At 43.8% G+C, this 24784-nt stretch overlaps 1 protein-coding gene across 1 annotated transcript; it reads left to right on the top strand.

Annotated features, from left to right (window-relative positions):
• Window positions 1–10521: 10521 nt before the first annotated feature.
• Window positions 10522–23961, top strand: star (steroidogenic acute regulatory protein). Its single transcript, XM_078565225.1, has 7 exons — window positions 10522–10585; window positions 12460–12573; window positions 14143–14270; window positions 15784–15942; window positions 18103–18287; window positions 19658–19751; window positions 23203–23961. The coding sequence occupies exons 1-7, from the start codon at window positions 10522–10524 to the stop codon at window positions 23311–23313; spliced, it is 855 nt and encodes a 284-aa protein (XP_078421351.1). The 3' UTR covers window positions 23314–23961.
• Window positions 23962–24784: the final 823 nt, after the last annotated feature.

Raw genomic sequence — 24784 nt, 5'->3', positions numbered from 1 at the left:
TTGAAAATATACTCGTCATCACTTTGAGTGATGGAACATTACTACAACCTCGTCGGGGCAGCTTTAAAGGAACACAGTTGCGACACTTGGAACATCAAACTGCTTCCTTCAAGTCAAAGACAACTTGCTGAAATGTGTGTGTTGACCAATACAAATGTGAATTGTGAGGAAACATTGTCATTGGCTTTGGGATGACCTGAGGCTGTGAAAGGTGTCATAAGTAAATGCAAGTTTGTTTTTAGGCTTGCACAGCATTTCTTGTATGGCTTTGAAGATGAGATTGGATTTTGATTCAGATTCTTGCAATAAAACTCCTTAAATACCAGTTGTTCTACTAACAAAAATATGAACATACATACGAATATACAAGGTCAGAGCAGGAGTAGGCCACTCGGCCCCTTGAGCCTGCTCCGGCATTTAATAAGATCATGGCTGATCTGATTGTAACCTCAAACCCACATTCCTGCCTACTCCCGATAACCTTTCACCCCTTGTTAATCAAGAATCTATCTAACTCTGCCTTAAAAATATTCAAAGACTCTGCTTCCACCACCTTTTGAGGGAGCAAGTTCCAAAGACTCACTATCCCCTGAGAGAAAAAATTTCTCCTCATCTCTGTCTTAAACGAGTGACCCCTCATTTTTAAACAGTGACCTCCTGTAAATGATTTTTGGACTTTGAATTATTTCTGTGTGATGAGTGAGGTTCCTCTGCGCTGATCTTAAGGGTACACAGTATCAAATGTTGAAACATCTCAGTAGCTGTGAGAGTTATCATGCCCCTCCAAGGTAACTTGCAAGCCCACATCATTGATATGTACTGTGAACCCTCTGTCACACCACTGTGTATTTGCAAATAGGCTGAAAAACTGCCCTTAACTCGAAATCTCACTTTTCTCTATGCTGACCAATTTTTGCTTCTATTTGTTATCTTTCCCCCACATCCATAACCTAAATTGCCAGTTTCTTGTATGGTACCTTTTGTCTAAAGTCCATGTAGACTGCATCCACAGCATTTTCCTCTGTCTAGCATGTCAGATACCTCCTCAAATAATGCTATGCAGAACTTATCGGGAGTTGCTTTCACAACCTCAGGACATCCCAAAGTGTTTTGCAGCCAACGAAATGTCCAATCTGCTGGAAATCAGTGCTCCCTGCTTCTGACAATTTTCTCTTTATCTTGAAATAGAAATTCACAGCCAGCTAAGGCAGAAGTCAGAGCTGTGCAAAGGATGAAATCGGAAGATAACATTTTCAAACTCTTAATGGCCGCCGTATTGCACTGTCAGTCTTTCAGTCCAAGTTTAAGGATTCTGGGTGGCTTGGGACAGCTTGGGACATCTTATTGCAGCATATTGCCAAATGCATGTATCAACTTGTAGGACATTGTCTGTGGGTGACTCTCAAACTTGGCACAATCTGGGCATTATCTTGTGACTGTATTAAATATGTGGAACACAGATGTTCACGTTAACCCTTGAACCTGGGCTGCTGTTGGTGCTCAAAATAGACTCATGCCATTCTCTGTCGACCAGGACTGATTGGACAAGGGCAACTGCCCATCAGCTGAAAAACAACTTTCATTTCTATAGCACCTTTCACCACCCTCTGAATGTTCCAAAGTGATTGACAGCCGATCAAGCACTTGTTGAAGTGCAGTCACTGGAGGTAATAGGGGAAACACAGCAGCCAATTTACAAACAGCAAGCTCCCACAAGCAGGAATGAGTTAATGACCAGAATGCCTGCTCTTCCTTGAATAACGTCATGAGTTTTTTTTTTACATTCAGCCGAGGGAGAAGATGAGGAGACATTGGTTTAATGTCTCATCTGAAAATCTGAAAGATGACACCTCCCAATGTTGCAGCCATCCCTCAGCACTGCACTGGGTGTGTCCATTTCTGTCATGTACTTGAGTCCCTGGAGGAGAGTCTGAACCCACTATACATTTCTCTATTGTTTTATAGGCTACGCCCCCTTCTCCCCCCAGCTTCTGTTCTTGCTGAAAAGCTGTTCACCTTCCAACTCTAAAGAAAGGTCAGTGCCCTGAAAGAGAATCTCCTCACGGTGCATTGCTCGCCATCCCCTGTCCACCCCCTAAAACACAATGCAGGTGGGCTAAACAGGCTGAGAGTGGGACTGCTGTCTGTTCTTCTTGTCTTTTTGGTTCCCAGATATCATTAATAATCACACTTTAAGCTTTTAAGTATCAATAGCTATGTTTAATATTGTCACACTCTCTGTGTGATGATGCGTGTAAATTTTTGTACTTCTGTGTTTATGTGTATATTCTGTGCAGTTAAGGGTAAGCTGCGTCTGTGTGTGTCCAGGGTTAATCAAAGGTGATGTTGTTGGAGCCAGATTGTCTGTACAATCTAAGGGATGAAAGACTAAAGGTGTTATCTTCTTGCATTTTGTATTGAGGCCTTATGGTGGATTTTAACTTACAAGCAAACAGAGTAGATTTGAAATTTGCATTTGGGGTTAAGTGTTGAAATTGACGTGTAGCTATTGCATTTCAAAGGAGTTTTGAAGGTAACAAAGATTATTTGCATTTCACTGGAGATGCGTGAGTAAACAGGAGCAGGTGTTTTAAAATTTATTGACCCAAAAAAAGTGGTGAGATAGGAACAAGAAATGTTTTAATATTTGGGAAACCGAGTTTTCAAAGAGATATTTGCAGATGACGGAGGGCGAGGATGAAAGGGGTGAAAAGGGTATTTATGATAACAGGATTTCAGCTGTCGGAAGTTACTGTGGGACAAGTCCCACTGAAGGCCAATTCTTGTGTGTGTGGGGTGTGCTGGAAGGCTGAGAATGTCTTTTAATTGAAGAAAAGCAACTCAAGTTTTGGGCCAGGAGAATATTTGTCCTGAGAAACAGTTTGTTTTAAATTTCCCTTTGGAAAAACCACATCAGCATGGATTTGTTCTGGGAAGTCGTGGATTGTATTTCTGTTTAAAGTGAAAGTAATTTCTCGGTTTGGTAATATTTCTTGGATTTCATGGTTAAGAATCTGTAAGGGCTGTTTCCAAAAAGATAGTTTTATTGCGTACCTTTGATAAAACATTTTGGGGGTTGTTTAATTGTGCATCTTTTACCTTGTGTGTTTTTCTATCTTTTAATAAACATTTTTAATACTTAAAATTTTAAAATTTATCACTGGAGTCCAGTGCTTTTGTGTTCAGTAGCTTACCCTCCTCGTTTCCACAATACAAAAAAAAGATTATGAGCAGATGAGGCGGATTTCCATCTGAGATCTGGCTTGTTCAGCATTAACATCAGCTGTGGTTGTAACCATAAGACCATAAGACATAAGGAGCAGAAATTAGGCCATTCGGCCCATCGAGTCTGCTCCGCCATTCAATCATGGCTGATAAGTTTCTCAACCCCATTCTCCCGCCTTCTCCCCGTAACCTTTGATCCCCTTACCAATCAAGAACCTATCTATCTCGGTCTTAAGTACACTCAATGACCTGGCCTCCACAGTCTTCTGTGGCAATGAATTCCATAGATTCACCACTCTCTGGCTAAAGAAGTTTCTCCTCATCTCTGTTCTAAAAGGTTTTCCCTTTACTCTGAGGCTGTGCCCTTGGCTCCTAGTCTTTCCTATTAATGGAAACAGCCTGGTACAAAGAAGGACTGGATTGAACTGGTTCTGTTATACTTCTCATCAGTCTCCAGTGCAATGTAATGGAACACTTACATAGAACACATTAGTTCAGAGCTAAGTTGTCCCTAGCTATTTACAGATATTTACAGATGATACAATTTATAACAGGGACTTACGCCTTTGAGTGGAAGGAAATCCTGCCCTTGAAAGATGCCGGCCAATCTGATTGGCTGGCAGTTCAGCAGTCCCAGCAGCGCCAGAACTGCAGGAAGGCCCGGAAGAGAAGATTCCGCTTCATTTATGTGCTCAAATCTCGAGTGGGACTTGAACTCACAGCCTTCTGACTCAGAGCATCCAGTGCTACCCACTGAGACACAGCTGACACCTAACTGATGGAATCACAGACCAAAGGAATTTTATTCTCTGGCCTCGTGTTATTAACTTCTCTCGAAAAAGTCTTATTGACTTGGATACAATTTCTAGAAGAGGCCTGTTCGAGGAGAGACAAGGAATCCTTGGGTGTCATGCCTGATAGCATTATTGCCGCTAACCCATTGAAGCGAAATTCATCTGCAAAAATTGTGCCGGTCCTCCAATATTCTGATAACAATGTGCGGGTGAGGAGTTTACATCGATAAAATTAGTGTTGCTGATACAATTTCAAAGACTTGTTTGTGCAGTTGAGTTGTATCTTTTAAACGTTTGACGCAAAACAGCTGTTTGCAACCATTGGTCAGGCAAACATTCAAAGCAAACAACAAACCAAAGCAACATTCAATTATAACAGCTCTAGATATTTAATGATTAATGATTTTGTCAAATCCCATTGTCTCAGCAAAGGGGATGAGGAGTCACGTGCAAATTTGTGACTGAAGAACTACTTACAAAACACTCAATGACTCCACATCACTGCCACCCGCCCCAAAGATACTGAAACTATCCAATCCTCCAGCTAGCGAGTGGAAAGAAATGTCATAAAGTAGTATCCTGAAAGCAATACGACTGCTACTTTGAAATCAAACACCAACAATCTTGGAAAGTGTATCTGTAAGTCTAGCAAATGCTGTTGACTACATTTATTTTGGGGATCACGGGGAATAACTGTAACTTCTGAGCTGTTATAATGGCCCGGTTTTGCGGGGTCTTTTTTAAAATTCATTCGCGGGATGTGGGCTTCGCTGGCTTGGCCAGCATTTATTGCCCATCCCTTGAGAAGGTGGTGGTGAGCTGCCTTCTTGAACCGCTGCAGTCCATGTGGCGCAGGTACACCCACAGTGCTGTTAGGGAGGGAGTTCCAGGATTTTGACCCAGCGACAGTGAAGGAACGGTGATATATTTCCAAGTCAGGATGGGGAGTGCCTTGGAGGGGAACTTGCAGGTGGTGGTGTTCCCATCTATCTGCTACCCTTGTCCTTCTAGATGGTAGTGGTCGTGGGTTTGGAAGGTGCTGTCTAAGGAGCCTTGGTGAGTTCCTGCAGTGCCTCTTGTAGATGGTACAGACTGCTGCCACTGTGCTTCAGTGACGGGGGGAGTGAATGTTTATGAATGTGGTGCCAATCAAGTGGGCTGCTTTGTTCTGGATGGTATCAAGCTTCTTGAGTGTTGTGGGAGCTGCACTCACCCAGGCAAGTGGGGAGTATTCCATCACACTCCTGACTTGTAGATGGTGGACAGGCTTTGGAGAGGCAGGAGGTGAGTTATTCATCACAGGATTCCTTGCTTCTGACCTGCTCTTGTAGCCACAGTATTTATATGGCTAGCCCAGCTCAGCTTCTAGTCAATGGTAACCCCCAACACGTTGATAATTTGGGAATTCGGTGATGGTAATGCCATTGAATGTCAAGGGACCATGGTTAGATTCTCTCTTGTTGGAGATGGTTATCGCCTGGCACTTCTGTGGCACAAATTGTACTTGCCTCTTGTCAGCCCAAGCCTGGACATTGTCCAGGTCTTGCTGCTTTTGGACATGGAGTGCTTCACTATCTGAGGAGTCACAAATGGTGCTGAACATTGTGCAATCATCAGCGAACATCCCCACTTCTGACCTTATGATGGAGGAATGGTCATTGAAGCAGTAGCTGAAGATGGTTGGGTCTAGGACAGTCCCTGAGGTACCCCTGCAATCATGTCCTTGGACTGAGATGATTGACATCCAACAACCACAACCATCTTCCTTTGTTCCAGTATGACTCCAACCAGTGGAGAGTTTTCCCCTGATTAGCATTGACTTCAATTTTGCCAGGGCTCTGATGCCACACTCGGTCAAATGCTAACTTGATGTCAAGGACAGTCACTCTCACCTGACCCTCACTCGAGTTCAGTTAAAAGAAAAGGCCCAAGCTAGAATCCTTCGCAATTTGTGAAGAAAGCTTAGTATGAGTTGCAGATGCCTGTCCTGAAGGTCTACACCAGATCTGGGAGATTACAATCTGAGATTGTTCACCAAGGTTTTTCCAAGATCTGGTGTACCTCCTGATTAATTTAATTTCTATTCAATTCAATTTTGAAGAAATGTCGTTTTGAATTTATCCCTGAAAACTGGACCTGAGGGTAACAGTCATGTTGGTCAACGCTGCTTCCTCAAGGTAGAGTGTCCAGCAAGATAATAAGACTTGAGGCCTAGTATTCTTTTATCTGATTGTCAGAGTGAGCATTGCGTGTTTATGAGCTCATGCAATAGCAAGAACCAGAGAATTACTGTTTTTTTAAGTGTTTGCATTTCTTATTGGTGAATCGACATTATTGTGAAAGGAGTTAACCCTGTTGTATTGCAAGCTAGTTTTCACCGCTGTTAAAATATGTTTTACTTTGAGTTTTCCCAAAGTAACTTTTAACCTAATATTCCTGGATTAATTCCGCATTTTTTGACCTTTATTCCTTCACGGCTCATAAATGTTGAGCAACTGGCTCAGGTCGGCTGAAGCCAGCCAGTTGCTTCCATTGTTGGTATCTCTTTACCAGGGTGCTTCACAGGAGTGTTTTCAAACCAGGGTATTACTGCACCATCATTTCAATCCAGGCATGTCTCAGTTATACCTAAAACATCTGGGATTTCTCCTGCTGAACCAGATTATCATTTCAGTAAGTTTATTTTTCACACTTCTTGCATTGCTCAATCTCTTACATTTTCAGAATTGGGCACAAGTCTCAGAAACACAATTCGTAAGCAGCTGATTCTGAAGCGTAAACTCAAAATAAACATCTTTATCGGGTAATCTTATCTGAAGGCCAGCACTTTAACTAATTGCACTTTGCTGGCCTTAAGTCAAGGATGTACGTGGAGAGGAGCAGTACACAATTACCCATCACCTTGTCAAATGACTTCACGTTCACGTTTGGATGTGTCAGGTTTACACAGTCACAGGAGCCTTGACTGACAAAGCAAGGCTTGTGCAATGTGATATGTGGCTAGATCTCTGAAATGTAAAGCCTTGTTCGGTTCAGAGAGGTGTGTTGCTATCATATTAAGAGAGAATTCTCCAGACTCACTGGTTGAGCTTGAGGTCCACTGCAATTAAGCCAAAATGCAAATCTTGACGTGTGAAGTGAGCCGGTCATTCGGAGCTGCATGGGTTTCAGCTCATGCACTTGCTACCCTGGTATAAAGTGCAACTCAATTCTTCCAAACAAACTGTATCTTTACCTGAAGAGTTTTGAGGGTTCCAGTACTGCAAACATGTTCCAGGCATACTCACCAGGCGAGTGCAGCCACAGCAGTGGTGGGGTATTTCCTCAATGCTGGTTCTCCGGCATTCCAAGACAATTCTTCACACAAATTTGCCACAGATACCACATGCAATGCCTATGGTGTAGGCTGCAGTTTGGATGCTGTATTCATGGTTGGGTTTCCTACTTGAAGCCGAATGTCAAACTCACTGAATAAGCAGGGTATTTCACGTTGCAGTCTGTTATAAGAAAAGGAATAGTTGCATTTACAAACCACCTGAAGACATCCCAAAGCATTTTACATCACAACCACAACACAGAAACAGGCCATTCAGCCCAACTGGTCCATGCCAGCATTTATGCTCCACACAAGACTTCTCCCAACTAAACCTAACATCCATCTCACCCTGCAGCACATCCTTCTATTCCTTTCTTCCTCATGTGTTTATATCACTTTCCCTTTAAGGGTTTAATGCTATTCATCTCAGCTATTCCTTGTGGCAGCAGGTTCCATATTCTTACCGCTCTAAGGGTAAAGCCAAAGAAATATTTTTCAAGTGTAGTCACTGTTGTCATGGAGGAAATGTGGCAGCCAATTTGCACACAGCAAGCTCCCACAAACAGCAATGAGACAATTGGTTTCAGTTATGTGGGTTGAGGGATAAATATTGACCAGAACACTGGACATAACTGACCTGCTTTCTTCAAAGTAGTACCACGGGATCTTTTACATCCACCTAAGGAGGTAGATGGGGCCTTGGTTTGATGTCTTGTCTGAAAGATGTGGAAACTGTTTTATGATCATTCTCACTGGCATGCTGGAGAACTACGTAAACACAGTGCCAATGATAACAAAACCCAATTCACTGCAGTGCAGGAATGTCAATCCCAGAGCTGCAGACTCATTTTTCAGGAGGTGAAATTTACTTTGCCATCTAACTGGGGTCTGATCAGAAGTTGAAGTATAATGGACTTATTGCACTGATTTCTCTTGGCCCATACACTGCCACACATGGTATCAGTATCCATTGTCATGAAGATCATATTAAAGCAGCTCAATGCCTTGGCACCATGTGAGAATATCCATTACAAGGCAAAGCAGGCAGCTTACAATGTTTAAGTAAGAGTTGCTGGCTCAACTGGGCAACAGCAATATTTATTAATGGGTTCACAGATTACTTTTGTCTTCATTATCCAACAGACAACCCTTTGATCATGCATTCTGCCATGCAAAGGGATCAATGAAATTGGGAAATGTTACCACCATTCTAACCCACATCTTTGATGGAGCTTATTGCATCGATGGTTCATTTTACCAATGACAAGAAAGATCTTTACATCACAATCCTAAGGGTCACCATTGACCAGAAACTGAACTGGACAAGCCATATATATACTGTGAATACAAGAGCAGGTCAGGGGCTGGGAATTTTGTGGAGAGTAACTCACCTCCTGACTCCCCAAAGCCTGGCCACAAGGCACAAGTCAGGAGTGTGATGGAATACTCCCCACTTGCCTGGATGAGTGCAGCTCCCACAATTTCAAGAAGCTTGACACTGTCCAGGACAAAGCAGCCCACTTGACTGGCGCCCCATCCTCCACCATACACAAGATGCACTGCAGCATCTCACCAAGGCTCATTCGGCATCACCTTCCAAACTTATGACCACTCCCATCTAGAAGGACAAGGGCAGCAGATAGATGGGAATACCACCACCTGGAAGTTCCCCTCCAAGTCACTCACCATCCTGACTTGGAAATATATCACTGTTCCTTCACTGTCCCTGGGTCAAAATCCTGGAACTCCCACCCTAACAGCACTGTGGGTGTATCTACACCACATGGACTGCAGCGGTTCAAGAAGGCAGCTCACCACCACCTTCTCAAGGGCAATTAGGGATGGGCAATAAATGCTGGCCTAACCAGCGATGCCCACGTCCCATGAAAAAATAAAATTGTAGCAAGCCCACCTGGGAGCTGCTATGAATGTTTTGGCCAGTGCTGCGTAAAAAAAGAATTGCAGCACCTCAATAGCAGGTAGGTAGTGATGCACCATGGATTGGCTGACATGGCCCATTGGGAATTCTGCAAAGGACAAAGAACTTTCGAGATATAAACATAGTATCACAGAATCACAGTGCAGAAGAGGCCCTTCGGCCCATTGAGTCTGCACTGATAGGTGAGAAACACCTGACCTACCTACCTAATCCCATTTACCGGCACTTGGCCCATAGCCTTGAATGTTATGACATGCCAAGTGCTCATCCAGGTACTTTTTAAAGGATGTGAGGCAACCTGCCTCCACCACCCTCCCAGGCAGCGCATTCCAGGCCGTCACCACCCTCTGGGTAAAAAAGTTTTTCCTCGCATCCCCCCTAAACCTCCTGCCCCTCACCTTGAACTTATGTCCCCTTGTGACTGACCCTTCAACTAAGGGGAACAGCTGCTCCCTATCCGCCCTGTCCATGCCCCTCATAATCTTGTACACCTCGATCAGGTCTCCCCTCAGTCTTCTCTGCTCCAATTGTCATTAGGAAAAATCCTAGCTTGTGATAGCTGCACTTACCTTTCCCTCACTGAAAAGATGCTTTCCCCTAGAATGGTGGCCTGTTGTTGGGTTCCTCGCTATTCTCCAGGCTTTTGGTGAAACTACGCAACTACTCATGATGCCCCAACAACAGGACCATCGGGTGGCACACGACAGTAGTATTAGGTTTGTTGCCTCAATAATTGGGTCTAATGTTACTCTCAGCCAGAAAGCCAAATACTGCAGAGATATTGGGGGTAGGTTGGGGGTTCCACAGGGGGACACCTTATGGGTTTATCACGCTAGCTTGTACAAGAGGGAACTTCCTTGAAATGGAACACAATGGTGTAAATGAACCAGCAGTGAAACGTTCACTGGTTTGCATCATGTATGACAACTGTCAGCTTGATGACTGAATGGTCAAGAAGAAACAGCCAAATCATTCACCTTTAATACTCAACTTCCATAAAAATATGGTCATGTACCTTTTAACAATTAGTATGGAAACTTTAATGCACCTTGATATATTACACAAGTTAATTGGACGAGTATTCCTGGCATTTCAGCAGAGCTGTCAAGAGTGTACTTGACATTGTTCTAGTCACACCCATAAATTTTGGACCTGACATCAGTGTGTCCTTCACAGGGTTATATAAAACAAGAAGAGTGACAGAGGACCCAAGAGGATTCAAGTGAATAAGGTGATTAGTAAACAGGATGATTCCAGCTACTTTCAAGCTCTGTGCAGCAATCTCTTACCAGCATTTCCGAACTGCAACAGGTAATGGGGAAGAGTTATTATACCTGTTTGTTAAATAGTAGTTAACTGGTAAAACTTCTCTGCTGCAATCTATGTTTAATGCACGAGTGTAGAAGTAAAGGCAGATTGTTGAAAGGAGCTGGGGAGCAGTATAGGTCTTGAACAAAAACAGAATTACCTGGAAAAACTCAGCAGGTCTGGCAGCATCGGTGGAGAAAAAAGCAGTTGACGTTTCGGTCTCCACCGATGCTGCCAGACCTGCTGAGTTTTTCCAGGTAATTCTGTTTTTGTTTTGGATTTCCAGCATCCGCAGTAGCTTTTAGCTTTTTGTTTTTATTTTAGTATAGGTCTTGAACTGGCTTTTGTGTTTGGATGCTTGAGGAACTTAAAAAGCAAGGGATTTTGACATGATGGAAAGTCGTCAGTGCTTTTAAAAAGCATATACATTAATAATAAGAAATAATAAGAGCGTTTACTCCTTGAATAAACTGTTGTTCCTTTTCAATTAATTCAATAGTAGCTGCCAAGACTGTTCTTACCTGGAGTGTTGTTCAACCAATGAAGTTTGCCTCAATCAGAGTGTATTTATCAATGTCCTACTGCAAGGACAGAGTGTCATCAATGCACTGACTGCTTGTTGGGCTTTCAGCTGCATTGCATCTCTGTGGGAACCTCCAACTGGTGGCACCTCCGCTCCTCCCAAAGAGCAACTTACCAACAGTTTTCTCCATGCCTTGACTGACTGTGGCAGAGAATATTTAACGCTACATTCGAGAAATCTTCCCGAATTTTGCAAAGTGGAGTTCAAGAAGTTTGGACGACCCCACACCACCCCTTCAAATTGTATCACTATTTTAGTCACTTGAGAACCTCGTTCTCCGTCTTGCTCAGGGGTCACTTGGCAGGATGCAGTTCCATGAAGTCAGCGGCTGCAATGGCCCATACAAACTCTTTGGCCTCAATCATTCCCCTATGGGCAATTGGCAAATGGAAGCCAAACCCCTCCCCATAGTAAAATAGGAAAGCTACATCAACTCCTCCTGCACTGGCTTGAATTTAGAGATTGATCCAATCAGAATCTTTAAAGCAAGGATGGGGTTTGATTGGATCGATCCGGAGAGTCTACTGTCTCTGGTGCAGGAATTCAGATTGAGGAGACAAAAATCTAACCACTTGAGCCAGGCCACCCAGGGATGAAATCTCCAAGCACTCCTGCAAACAAAAATGCTCATGGAACCTGGAACTGTCTCTTTCACCCCCAAAAAGCGGTGGGTGCCGGGCGTCAATTAAAAATTTCATACATGACCTGAACATTATTTTCTCCATAAGGGTGTCAAGGGCTAGGGTTCAAAGGTGGGCATGTGGAGCTGAAGCACAGGTCAGCCCTGATCTAATACAATGGTGGAATAGGCTTGGCAGGGGAGAGCGGGGTATGCTGAATGACCTCCTCCTCTGACTCTGTGTTTTGTTCAATCTGAATTGAACAGCATTAAAGCTGGGATGATGATGCTGCCTCTTAATTTCCTCAAGGAAAGAAGGAGCCAGCATAAAAGCTCACCTTCCTGCCCCATGGACAGGTAAACCCAGAATGGATCATGAGGTCTCTGCAGCTAATCCCCAAAATGTTCCCCTGACTGTACTGCAAGCGTCATTATTTGGGAGGGGTGATCTAAATGGCCAGAGGAAGCTCCCACAAGGTGTCTGAATGATTTGGACTGCTGTGTTTCTGAAGGGATGCTGTAGTTTTGGAAAAGGGGATTGGGGCTCTTCCCTCATTGTATGGAGGGACTCATTAGCAGTTACTGGGATGTTACAGTGTCCGGTCTTTCAGAGTGCCAGGACTTTTGATTTAAGATTCCGTGCTTAGAATTTCACACTCTTCTTTTGGTCTCTAGGCCTGAGACATACGGCAGTGGCAGCTCTCGGACACAAACTTCATCACCTCAGGCTTCAGAGTCAAGGGCCCAGCGCATGGATAAATCAGGTTCGCAGGAGGAGCTCCTTAATCAGTGAGTACAGTGAGATGTCCTCGGCTTTCACTTACGATTTGCTATTCCCGTACTTCCGGATTCATTTTAAGCTTTCACCAAAGAAGAGATAGATAAACGTGTGAAAATCTGGAAAAATGTGACTAAAATTTGCAGAATGGTTGAGTAAATCTTAAACTCAAATCACTATAGGTACGTGTGTGGTGTTGCGTTTCGTCCGGAACTCTCAGGAAACCATCCCACTCCTTGGATGATAAGAGTAAAGGGGATAGAGGAGCAAAGGGATGGAGGTGTACAGATATGCAAATCACTAAAAGTAGCAGTGCAGGTTTGTAAAAACAAAACAAAGCCCTGGGATTCATTTCTGAGCAGAGAAGTTAAGTTCAACGTGTATGGAATCTTGGCTAGAGCACACTTGGAGTGCCACAGTTCTGGTCTCCGTCTTAAATAAAACTGCAAATAGAGGGACTGGAGAAGGTGTGAAAGTGATTTACAAAAGGAAAATGCCAGAACCAAGAGGCAATATCTGTCAGGGAAGATTGGATAGATTGAGGCTGTTCTCTCCAGAGAAGAGAGGGCATGAAAAGTGACCTGAAAATTGTTGAAGGGGTCGATGTAGAGAAGATGTTCCCACCTGCAGGAGGGACCATAAATGTAAGATGGTCATTCATAAATCTGATAAGGAATTCAGGAGAAAATTCTTCACCCAGAGAGTGGTGAGTGTACAGGTCTCACAAACACAGGCATGAATATGGATGTGTTTAAGGGGAAGCTGGATAAACACATGAGGGAGAAAGGAATAGAAGGATATGGCGATAGGGTGAGATGAAGAGGGAGGAGGCTCCTGTGGAGCATAAGCAGATGTATGATTGGGCGGATTGGCAGGTTTGCATGCTGTACATTCTGTGTAAGTAATCAGGGCGGCCACATGATAATAACTTAGCCGACAGGCGAGAGTCAGTAGGTTTGCACAATGATGCGATTTCTGTTATAATCTATCATAGCGATTTTCAAAAGACACTCAAAAAGAAGAGGAATTGCAGGTCAATGGGAACAAAGAGAGGGAATGGGTTGAATTGGATAGATCTTGTAAAGAGCCAGCATGGTCACAATCAGCCGAATGGCCTCCTCCCATGCTGCAAGATTCGCACTCCCATCCTATCCATACATTTAATTGGTTGAATTAATTAAAGTTAGTTGGATCAGTGCCATAAACACAAAAAGAATCATCAGTTCGGAAAGCTTAGGAGCTGTGTTTCCTAGTTGGTCTGGAACAATAGATGTAAAAATTGAAAAAGCTTAGTTGGTGGCATTGGGAGGTTTCCCCGTTTGCTGTCCCTATAATGGATCAGACATGGGTGGGGGGTCCTGTATTAATACTGACTGTGGGGATTGTCAGATGCTGAGCACAACCTGATCTTGCATCCTTGGATAGTGTCAATGATATATCTTTTCAGGTCCCCCCCCACCCCAGCAAGACCAAGAGAATAAGGACAACTATTCTTTTTGTTGGTCAGGGTTCTCAAAGTCTGTTTTGCATCATTTTCTTTTGCTTTTTATCTCTCCCCCTCCCTCCCCACGCCAAATTAGGTTGTAGGACTGAAGAGAAGCCGTATTCTGAGGCAGAAATGGCCTACGTTAAACAAGGTGAAGAAGCCCTTCACAAGTCCATCTCCATTCTTCAAGATGCAAATGGATGGAAGACAGAGATCGAGGCAGTAAGTTCTGCTGTCATATTTCTATTCAACCAATACCTCACCTGTTGCCTCATAGATATAGCTCATTTAAACTGAAGTACAAAATGTCACCACAAATCAGGACCCCCTTGTTTGCAATGGAAGAAAACTGGGCAGAAGTGTGAAACGGAATGCCAAAACAGTAAAGGCTCTGACAGCTGAGTTCGTAAAGCCAAACTTAACTTGTTGAGTGGACATAAGGCAGAGTATCGATCCTAATGGACTGTATTTCTTCACTCTATTCCACCCTGATGAGTATCAGCCCTGGTTGAAAGGAGTAGAACGTGAAGGGAGGTGGGAGGCTCGTGTGGAGCTTGCACTCCGGCACAGGGCCAGTTGAGCTGAAGGGTCTAATTCTGTGCTGTAAATTTAACATAATTCACTGGTCTGCATCAAGTCCACACGCTTCATAAGGAGGTCTTATGTTCAGTGGGCGGTGTCCCGACCTCTAAGCCAGAAGCTCCAGGTTGAAATCCCACTCCAGGGCCGGTTACTCATGGAACTAGTGTTCATGACACAGTTCAGGCAGGTTGATAATCAGCCAACTAATCCTTCGAATACGTCCCCACTATTCCCCAGAGGGAAACAAGTGTGTGATGATACTGAACAAACACACGAACAAAAGCAAAATACTGCAGATGCTGGAAATTTGAAATAAAAACAGGAAATGCTAGACAAACTATGCAGGTCTTTCGACATCTGTGGAGAGAGTTAACATTTCAGAACTGAACAGAGGTAGAAATGTGATGGGTTTTATACTGTTTAGCAGGTGGAGCAGATGGAGCAAAATAGAAGGTCAGTGGTAGGTGGGAGCTAAGGAGAAATTTGACAAATTTGCCATGGACACAGGACAAAGGGAGTGTTAATGGTAGTGTTAAAGATTAAAGAAAGTGCTGATAGTGGAATAAAGGTAAGATAGCAGAATGGGTTAAGAGCAGAACAAGGGTCAGCACTCTGTGAAAGCACAACATAAGAACAGGTGACATGGCCCTGTGAGGTTGTGGGGGTGAGGGTGGTGTTGGGGGGGAAAAATGGTTAAGCACATGAATAAAGTTGCCTCTTGTAACTCCCTGAATCATAGATCCAATCAATACAGAGGTCAAGAGCAATAGCCACCCTGGTCAATGGCATCCAGAATTGCAGAGTCTGTGTGAAGTTATTCAACAGGAATAGTGTATGTGGGGATAAGCTACCATGAAGCTATCTCTCTCTCTCACTAGGGTGGTTGGAAGGTCAGGGCGTATATTTCCTTTTTCACACAAAGAGTAGTCGTGATCTGGGACACTCTCATCCAAAAGATTCTGGATGCTAAAACAATTGGAACTTTCAGGACTGAAATCAATTTTTGTTTGGTAAGGACAGGATATGAAACAAAGGTGTCGGACCAAATCATGATCTAATTGAACAGTAGAGCAGGCTCGAGGGGCTGAATAGCCTCTTCTTGCTTCTATGTCCTTAACTGAGTGAAGAATTTAACATGTTGAATTTTTAACAGGCCAATGGTGATAAAGTGGTGAGTAAAATGCTTCCAGATATTGGCAAAGTGTTCAAGCTCGAGGTTGTAATGGACAAGCCATCGGACCTACTCTACAGTGAATTGTTTGACAAAGTTGAACATATGGGAGAGTGGAACCCAAATGTGAAACAAGTGAAGGTAAGATATTATACAGGGGCACATTCAGTATCCACTTAAAAGCCATGTTTGAAATAAATATAACCTTTAGTGGCCAATATTCCATGGGGATACAATTAATCCAACAACCACGCGCAAAACAGACATCCATGCAAAGTTGCAGTGAGGCTTAACCCATGTGCTCGGATCGACGGGTGATCTGCACCAGGGCTTGAGAAAAAGAATTCAGACTGACACTCCACTGCAGTACTGAGGGTGTGCTGCACTGTTGGAGCTGTTGTGGGGTGGATGTAAAAGATTGCATGGCCACCATTTCGAAGAAGAGGTGGGGTATTCTCCCTGGTGTCCTGGACAATATTTATCCCTCAATCCAAGATCACAAAAACAGATGATCTGGCCATTGTCGCATTGCTGCTTTGTGGGATCTTGCTGTACGTAAATTGGCAGCAGCTTTTCCTATAACCACAACAGTGACTCCACTTCAGAAGTACTTCACCTGCTGTAAAGAACTTTGAGGCATCTGTTGGTTGTGTAAAGCACAATATAAGTTCAAGTCTCTTTTTTTAAATGTTATTTTGATTCACAAGTTGCATAGGTAGAGACCAAGTCAAAAGTCCACAATGGAATTAGCAGCTGACTTTACATTCAGGTTATCGCTGGAGAAATAATGAACTGTCCATGGGTTGCAAATGGAGCACAGTTCACACTGGGCACTGAAGGGGTACATGCATGCTTGAGCACAGTTCACACTGGGCACTGAAGGGGTACATGCATGCTTGAGCACAGTTCACACTGGGGACTGAAGGGGTACATGCATGCTTGAGCACAGTTCAAACTGGGGACTGAAGGGGTACATGCATGCTTGAGCACAGTTCAAACTGGGGACTGAAGGGGTACATGCATGCTTGAGCACAGTTCACACTGGGGACTGAAGGGGTACATGCATGCTTGGCACATTTTGGAAAACCGGGTACGCAGACCTGTATCCTTTAGGGAAGAAAGCTGCCCCCCTTGCCCAGTCTGACCACAGAATTGCAATGGTTCCAAACGCAGGCCATGACTTCACAGCAAATAAGGATGGACAATAAGAGCTAGCCTCGCCAGTGATGCCCAGATCCGGAGAAAAATGAATTTTTCAAAAAGTGACTTCACCAGTTTTCATCTGGTATTTTGCCTCCTCTCTTTCCACCTTGATCCTAGTTCTCTTATTGCCTCCCATGCAGGGGGATTAGTTAGTGACACCTTAGGACATGTTGTATTGTTAGATTTTGAAAGCTTCCAGTGCGCGGCTTATCCAAAACATCTTTTGCAAACAGTGATCTGCAAGAGAAGTCCCAGCTTTAATGTGGAATTCAAAAAAGTCTAATGGTGACCATGAAACTGTCGTAAAAACCCATCTGGTTCACTGGTGTCCTTCAGGGAGAGAAATCTGCCATCCTTACCCGGTCTAGGCTTCGTGTCATTCCAGATCCACAGCAATGTGGTTGACTCTTAAATGGCATAGGAACCCACTCAGTTAGGGCAATTAGGGATGGGCAATAAATGCTGGCCCAGTGAGCGATGCCCACATCCTGTGAATGAATTTTTAAAAAATTCCCTTCAATGCTGATCACCAGAACACAGTGTTCTGGACTGCAAGTTCAAGTGCACAGCAATTGGGTGAACTCCACCACAGTAAGAGGACCTTCAGAAAGAATTAGAGAAGCTGGAATTGCTTTGCTTAGTGCAGAGTAGGTTAAGGAGAAATTTAATCGAGGCATTCAAAATTATGTTTGGTTTCGATAAAGTAGTCCAGGAGAAACTGGATCAATTGGCGGAAAGGTCATAGATGGAGATAATTGGCAAAATAACAGGGGGTGGGGTGGGGAGAAAGATGAGAATTTCTTTAACGAGGTGAGTTGTGAATGTCTGAAATGCTCTGCCTGAAAGGGCAGTGAAAGCAGATGTTTTGCAGATGTGTGGACAAAGAACAGGGGGAGCGGGATGAAAGGGATAGCTCTTCCAAATAGCTAACATGCACACAATGGGCCAAGTGGCCTCCATTGTGCCACATCCTGCTGCAATTCCCTCAGGCTGGAGACGAGCTTTGACTGGCCAAAACATAAAGTGACTGGAGTCTGAGCTCAATTTCGTCCCCTCCTTCTCTCTCTTGTCGTTATTCATTGAAACCTAAATTTTCAGATCCTGAAAAAGATCAACAACGAAATGATGATTACCCATGAAGTTTCTGCAGCTACTGCGGGCAACATCGTCAGCCCAAGGGACTTTGTGAGTGTGCGCTACTCAAAGAGACGAGGCTCAACCTGCTTCCTCGCAGGGATATCCACCCACTGTGACATGATGCCCGAGCAGAATGGCTTCATCAGGTAACACACCATCAGAGATTAAAACATCTATCAGCAGACTGGTCCCAGGAGCTTGGAAAAGACTGTGAAGCGTTTTAACAGTTTTAATGACCAAAGTTAACAGACATGAAAAATTCTAATCCAGACACTAATTTACACATCTGAATTTTGTTGCAGTTCCTCCCCTTTACAATGCAGAATTAAGGGACACAGAAACAGCCTGTTTTATCCTCGGTGTCAAGAATTTCTGCCCATTTGCTTTTGGGGTCTCCTGATTAAAGTTTGAGAAAGTCTAGTTTTAACCATGCTGGACAACATCTAATTTTAAACAGTACTAGCTGTGTCAGGAGTTGCCAATTACCAATCAGCTTCCAATGAATCCACAATAATATTTATGAGTCTTGGGTCTAATCCTTTCAGGGATTTCAGCAACAAAGATTTTAAGAGTTCCTCAGAAGGAGCAATTTCACATTTGTGGCCCTACTCATTGCTAAGATTTTATCTGAATGTCTCATGTGCCATTAGATACAAACAGAATCATGTTATACTCCAGTGTCCACAATGTTCATCTGCCTCTTGTTTCTGCTCCCAACAGACAGGCTGTTGTTGCCAGGTTAGTCTCTGGGTGCTAGACTAATGAGATTGACGATTGCTTGTGCATTTCAGCTCCAAAATCAGCTTTCACAGAGTCCCTGTAGTTTCAGCTGCCTGCATCCTAATTATCTCCAAGTCTCGCTCACCTACCGGCCCCCGTGCTCGTTGACCTACATTGGCACCCGCTCCAACAATGTCCCAGTTTCAAAATTTTTATGTTTGTTTTCAAATACATCCATGGCATTCGCCCCTCTACGTATCTCTGTAATCTCCTCCGGGCCTGCAACCCTCTCAGATCTTTGTTCTCCTCCAAACATGGCCTTATATCTCCCCTGCTCGCCATCATTCCACCATTGGCAGCCGTGTCTTCCACTGCCTGGACCCTAAGCTCTGGAATCCCCTCCCTACAGCTCTCCTCCTCTCTTGCTCCCTTTACTCCTTTAAGAGGCTACTCAAAACCTAATAAGCTTTCGATCATCTGCCTGAACAGCTTCAAATGTGACTTGGATAACGCACCCGTGAAGTGTTTTGGGATTTTTCTCTACATTAAGAACACTATATAAATGCACCCTGTCAGCTTTAGGGTAGATAAAGTGCAAATAGTGATCAGAATGCCTACGTTAGGCCTCAATGCAATGCAAAAGGAATGCTTATTCTCAATAAGGCAACTGGGGCCAATGACATGCCTTGTATAATCCATTCCCACATTCGCTTGGCATGTGGCTTGGCTTCCATCCAAGTTTGTTTACATTACAACATCCAGTTAAAATTTATTGGCTTACCTTGTTCACTTTCAGGGCTGAGAATGGACCCACCTGCATTGTCCTCCGTCCTTCTGCTGATGACCCAAACAAGACCAAGTTCACGTGGCTACTGAGCATTGACCTGAAGGTAAGGCAGCTGAAGACGAGAGGTTAACAGTTCTGGGTGTTGATCTGAGTACGCAAATACAGAACTCTGACCTCTCCAAGTGTTGAATAAGGGGTGCAAGCAAGAGATGTATAGTCGGCTGATGGAAATAAGACTATTTTCTGCAAGACTGCACAATTAGTCATGGCAGCCTGTTGCTGAATCATAGGTTTCCAATATTAACCTAATCATGAATGAAATATCACCAGTTGACATTGCAACATTTTGCATATGTGGCAAAAGACATCAAGAGCTTAATAATTAAGTGACATTAAAACAGTGGAAAGAGCACAAACAGTGGAAAAACATCACCTTCCAAACCTGCGACCTTGGCCATCTAGAAGGACAAGGGCAGCAGATAGACGGGAACACCACCACCTAGAAGTTCCTCTCCGAGTCACTCACCATCCTGACTTGGAAATATATCGCTGTTCCTTCACTGCCGCTGGGTCAAAATCCTGGAACTCCCTCCCTAACAGCACTGTGGGTGTACCTACACCACATGGACTGCAGCGGTTCAAGAAGGCAGCTCACCACCACCTTCTCAAGGGGCAATTGGGGATGGGCAGTAAATGCTGGCCTAGCCAGTGAAGCCCACATCCCATGAATGAATGAAAAAAATTGATGCCTGTCTCTTCTCAACATTTTAACGATTTATATTAATGACTTAGATGAGGGGAGTGAAGACATGGTAGCTAAATTTGCAGATGACACTAAGATAGGTAGGAAAGTAAAAGCAAAAAACTGCAGATGCTGGAAATCCAAAACAAAAATAAAAATACCTGGAAAAACTCAGCAGGTCTGGCAGCATCTGCGGAGAGGAGCACAGTTAACATTTCGAGTCCGCATGACTTATGGTCATATAGACTCGAAACGATAACTGTGTTCCTCTCCACAGATGCTGCCAGACCTGCTGAGTTTTTCCAGGTATTTTTATTTTTGTTTTAGGTAGGAAAGTATGTTGTGAAGAGGACATGAGGAGATTGCAAATGGAAAAAAATAGGTTGAGTGAGTGGGCAAAGATCTGACAAATGGAGTTTAATGTGGGAAAATGTGAAGTTGTTCACTTTGGCAGGAAGAACAAAAAAGCAGAGTATTACTTAAATGGAGAATGGCTGCATAATTCTGAGATGCAGAGGGATCTAGGTGTTCTAGTACATGAGTCACAAAAAGTTAGTATGCAGGTACAGCAAGCACTTCAGAAGGCTAATCCTTTATCATGAGAGGGATTGAACATAAGAGTAAGGATGTTATGCTTCAGTTATACAGAGCATTGGTGAGACCGCACCTTGAGTAATGTGTGCGGTTTTGGTCTCCTTATTTAAGGAAGAATGTAAATGCATTGGAGGCGATTTGAATGAGGTTTACTAGATTGGTATCTGGAATGAGTTTCCACTGGAGTTTAGAAGAGTGAGGGGTGGTTTGATTGAAGTATACAAGATCCTGAACGGCCTTGACAAGGTGGACTTCGAAAGGATGTTTCCTCTTGTGGGTGAATCCAGAACTAGGGGGCACCATTTTAAAATTAGGGGTTGCCCTTTTAGTAGAGATGAGGAGAAATTTTTTCTCTGCGGGTTGTGCAACTTTGGAACTGTCTGCCTCAGAAGGTGGTGGAGGCGGGGTCAGTGAATATTTTTAAGGCGAAGGTAGATAGATTCTTGTTAGGCAAGGGAATCAAAGGTTATCGGGGTTAGATGGGAATGTGGAAATCCAAACACAAGAAGATCAGCCATGATCGTATTGAATGGCAGAGAATGCTCGAGGGGCCGAATGGTCTACTCCTGTTCCTATTTCTTATGTTCTTATGGAGAAATACTTGCCCATAATAACCTAAGCAATTTCCAGGACTACTGCACCAACCTACAGACAATCCAAAGTCTCCATCCAGGCTTTTACAGTTAATGGGTTAACATCCTCAACTGCATTGTGTGTACTGATGAGTCATGAATAGTGCGCATGATGGGACTGGGCTGGTGAGCTGGGGTTCAGTTTGAGGTGAGGGAGAGGAGAAACAAGGGAAATGATGCAAGGATTTAGAGGGTTCAATCCTGAGCAGACCATATGGAAATGTGACTTGTATTTCCTTGAGAATTAGAAGATTATGGGGTGATCTGATTGAGGCATTTAAACTGTTAAAAGGAGTTGATAAGGCAGATAGAGAAACCATCTGCTCTGTTGGGTGAAATTAAGAACGAGAGGACAGCATCTTAAAATTCCCCGCTGGGCCATTCGGGAGCAAAACCTGGGCACGTTTTTTCCAATGCAGGGAAGTAGAAATCTGGAGCTCCACCTAAAAACCCTGGGAAAATTGCAGCTTACCAGACTGAAACAGATGTTTGGGGCAAAGAATATCAAGGATATGGTGCAAAGGTAATGAAATGGAGTTGAAGTGCAGGGCAGCTATAATCAAACTGCATGACAGAGCGGAGCTGGATGGCCTATTCCTGTTTCTAAACTTGCCCCCTCCAAAAATAAAAATCACCTGTATTTCTGAGGTTTCATTGAAAGTAAGTTGCTTCCTCAGAAGAGTTAACAGAACCAGAACAGCGTATGTTCACTACTCCAACTGCCTACAAGCTCGTGGGAACATTGCTTTAAGTATGGTCCAGTGAAGTCACCCATTCAGACCAAAGTTTGAAGCACTCTTGCTGCAATCAATTGATAGTTAAAGTAAGACTCATCTGTTCTGGAATGTATTGCCCATCCCTAATTGCCCTTGAGAAGATAATGGCGATCCACCTTCTTGAACTGTTGCAGTCTGTGTGGTGAAGACAGGTTGGGAGTTCCAGGAATTTCACTCAGCGACCGTGAGGGAATGGTGATATTATTTCCAAGTCAGGAGGTGAGGCGATGAGGAGTGAGGGGAGCTTGGAGGTGACTATGTTCCCATGTAGCTGCTGCTCTGATCTCTATTGGTGACCGAGGTGGCAGGTTTGGGAGGCACTGCTGCAGATGCTTTGGTCAAGCTGCTGCAAAGCATTTTGTAGGCAGTACCCACCTTAGCTTCCAGCTGTGCTGTACTGATGGCAGACGGAGCAGATGTTTACTACAGTGGATGGGTTATTGGTCAACCTGGTTGACCCCTGATGAGTATCAGCTTTTAAACTCGTCAAGTGAGATGGCGGGAGTGGGGATTTAATTCTGCTTCGTTGAGGGAGAACAAACCAAAATGCACTACCTGAAATAGTGATAACAGATTCACCAGTAACTTTCAAAAGGGAGTTGGATAAATTCTCGAAGCAACATATCTGCAGGGCTACGGGGAAACAGCAGGGAGTAGGACTAACTGGATGACTCTGAGATGGCCTAATTGGCTGCCTGTGCTCATTGAAAGACAGAATTGCAAGGAAAGCAAACACTTTGCATCCTTTTCTCCTGTCGTTTGACTGCAATATCTGATTGATTAAAAGATATATTCTTTTCACCGTTTTAGGGCTGGTTGCCAAAGTCTCTCATCGACCAAGTTCTTGCTCAAAGCCAAGCCGACTTTGCTCAGCACCTACGTCGGCACATGGATTCGAGCAGTGCTGTACCCAGCTGCTGAAGCTGCCCATGTTCATCAGTGGTGGGAAATCTCTGTTCAACATCTCATTTCAACAGAAACTTTTTTTTAATATACAAGCGCCATATGGCTTCAAAAAAAAGTATCCATTTTGTGACCAGTGGGAATGATCCTTTTGAAAGAGACAGAGAAACTTCCAACCTCTGACATTTTAAATCTTCAAAAATCAATGGTTAATCTAAGGCACTATTCTGAATAGTTGCATGTATTAGTTTTTTTACTCAGTCAAGGGAATGGCGTTAGTGATGGTCAATAAAATATTTTGGCCTTGTGTGTCAGTGTTCCCAGGTCACGTGTAAAAACAGGTTAGAGACAGAAAGTTTCCTGTCTTAGCCCTCTCCTTTTGCTTCAGATTCCTGCCAACATCTTTTTCATGAACCATATCAGTCCCCTGTGCTTCGAGTACACTGAGGTCGCTCATTTACTGGACACCGATTTACTGTGGAGTTGATTCCAGTTGGACACCCAATCCACAACCAAAGACTTGCTGCACAGTTCTTAAAAAAAAAAGTTTTGATTCTGGTGGTGAAGGGAGGATTGAAAACCACATTTCAAAAAGGTGAAAGGGTCCACTTTTCACCCTGAGCCATCTCTCTGTGCGGAATTCCCTACATCTATATCACTGGAGGCCCCATCACTTTCATCAAGCAAGCGTAGAACTGCAAGGTCCCTGATACAGACAGATCTTTACTGAGGTGTCCAGCTTACAAGAGCTGGATCCTCATAGCCTGTGAGCAAACCCCCGTGCTTCACACGTGAGGGGAGCAAAACATTTCAAATTGTTCTACTGCTTTAAAAACAGCAACTGTTGGAAAAACTTAGCTCTGGAAGCATCTGTGGAGAGAGGAACGTGGTTAATGTTTCAAGTCCAATATGACTCTTCTCCAGAGCTCTTCTTTTGAGTTCTGAAGAAGAGTCATGTTGGACTGATTGGAACTTTTATTTCAGATCTCCAGCATCTGCAGTATTCTGCTTTAAGCGCTCTGCTGCTTTGTTCCTTTGCCCTTGCTCTTCCTACACCAAGCCTCACACAAACCTGTTATCAGGTTCCAGACAATGCAAGGCCAGGAGGAACACAGTGGCCGAGGTCCTGGGGGTTAGTATCTCCTTCTGACACACCTGCAGCAAAGGTAAAACTCAAACCACAGACTGACTGTGCAACCAGGAACAGGTGCAAACCAAGCACTGCAGCACTTGTAAGCTTCAACTCATCTTTCAGATGACATTAGTTGCTTCAGTTTTAATTGCCCCTTCCTTTTGCATTGCTTGATCGTGTACCAGATACTGAGATACACAGCACCTGCCTGACGCTTGGTTAGTTCCAGCTTTGATAGGTTTTCTTTTGATTCTTTAAAAGACAAGTCAGCTTTTGTTGTTGAAGCAAAAAGCAGAGGCTGGTAATGGGAGTGAAGGTACAGAGCAGCCAGGATCAAACCAATGGCACTGGAGGTTT

This window comes from Cetorhinus maximus, chromosome 20 (genome assembly GCF_964194155.1).
Source record: "Cetorhinus maximus chromosome 20, sCetMax3.hap1.1, whole genome shotgun sequence".
Taxonomy (NCBI): Eukaryota; Metazoa; Chordata; class Chondrichthyes; order Lamniformes; family Cetorhinidae; genus Cetorhinus; species Cetorhinus maximus.
Note: the sequence above shows the minus strand (reverse complement) of the source record. Positions and strands in the feature narration are given on the sequence as shown.

What these genes read in the sequence shown, in the direction of transcription:
- star (XM_078565225.1), top strand. Translation starts at nt 10,522, where the DNA reads ATGATTCCAGCTACTTTCAAGCTCTGTGCAGCAATCTCTTACCAGCAT. An exon ending in GCATTTCCGAACTGCAACAG is followed by an intron (nt 10,586 to 12,459) that starts GTAATGGGGAAG and finishes TTTGGTCTCTAG; the next exon opens with GCCTGAGACATACGGCAGTG. An exon ending in CAAATGTGAAACAAGTGAAG is followed by an intron (nt 15,943 to 18,102) that starts GTAAGATATTAT and finishes CTAAATTTTCAG; the next exon opens with ATCCTGAAAAAGATCAACAA.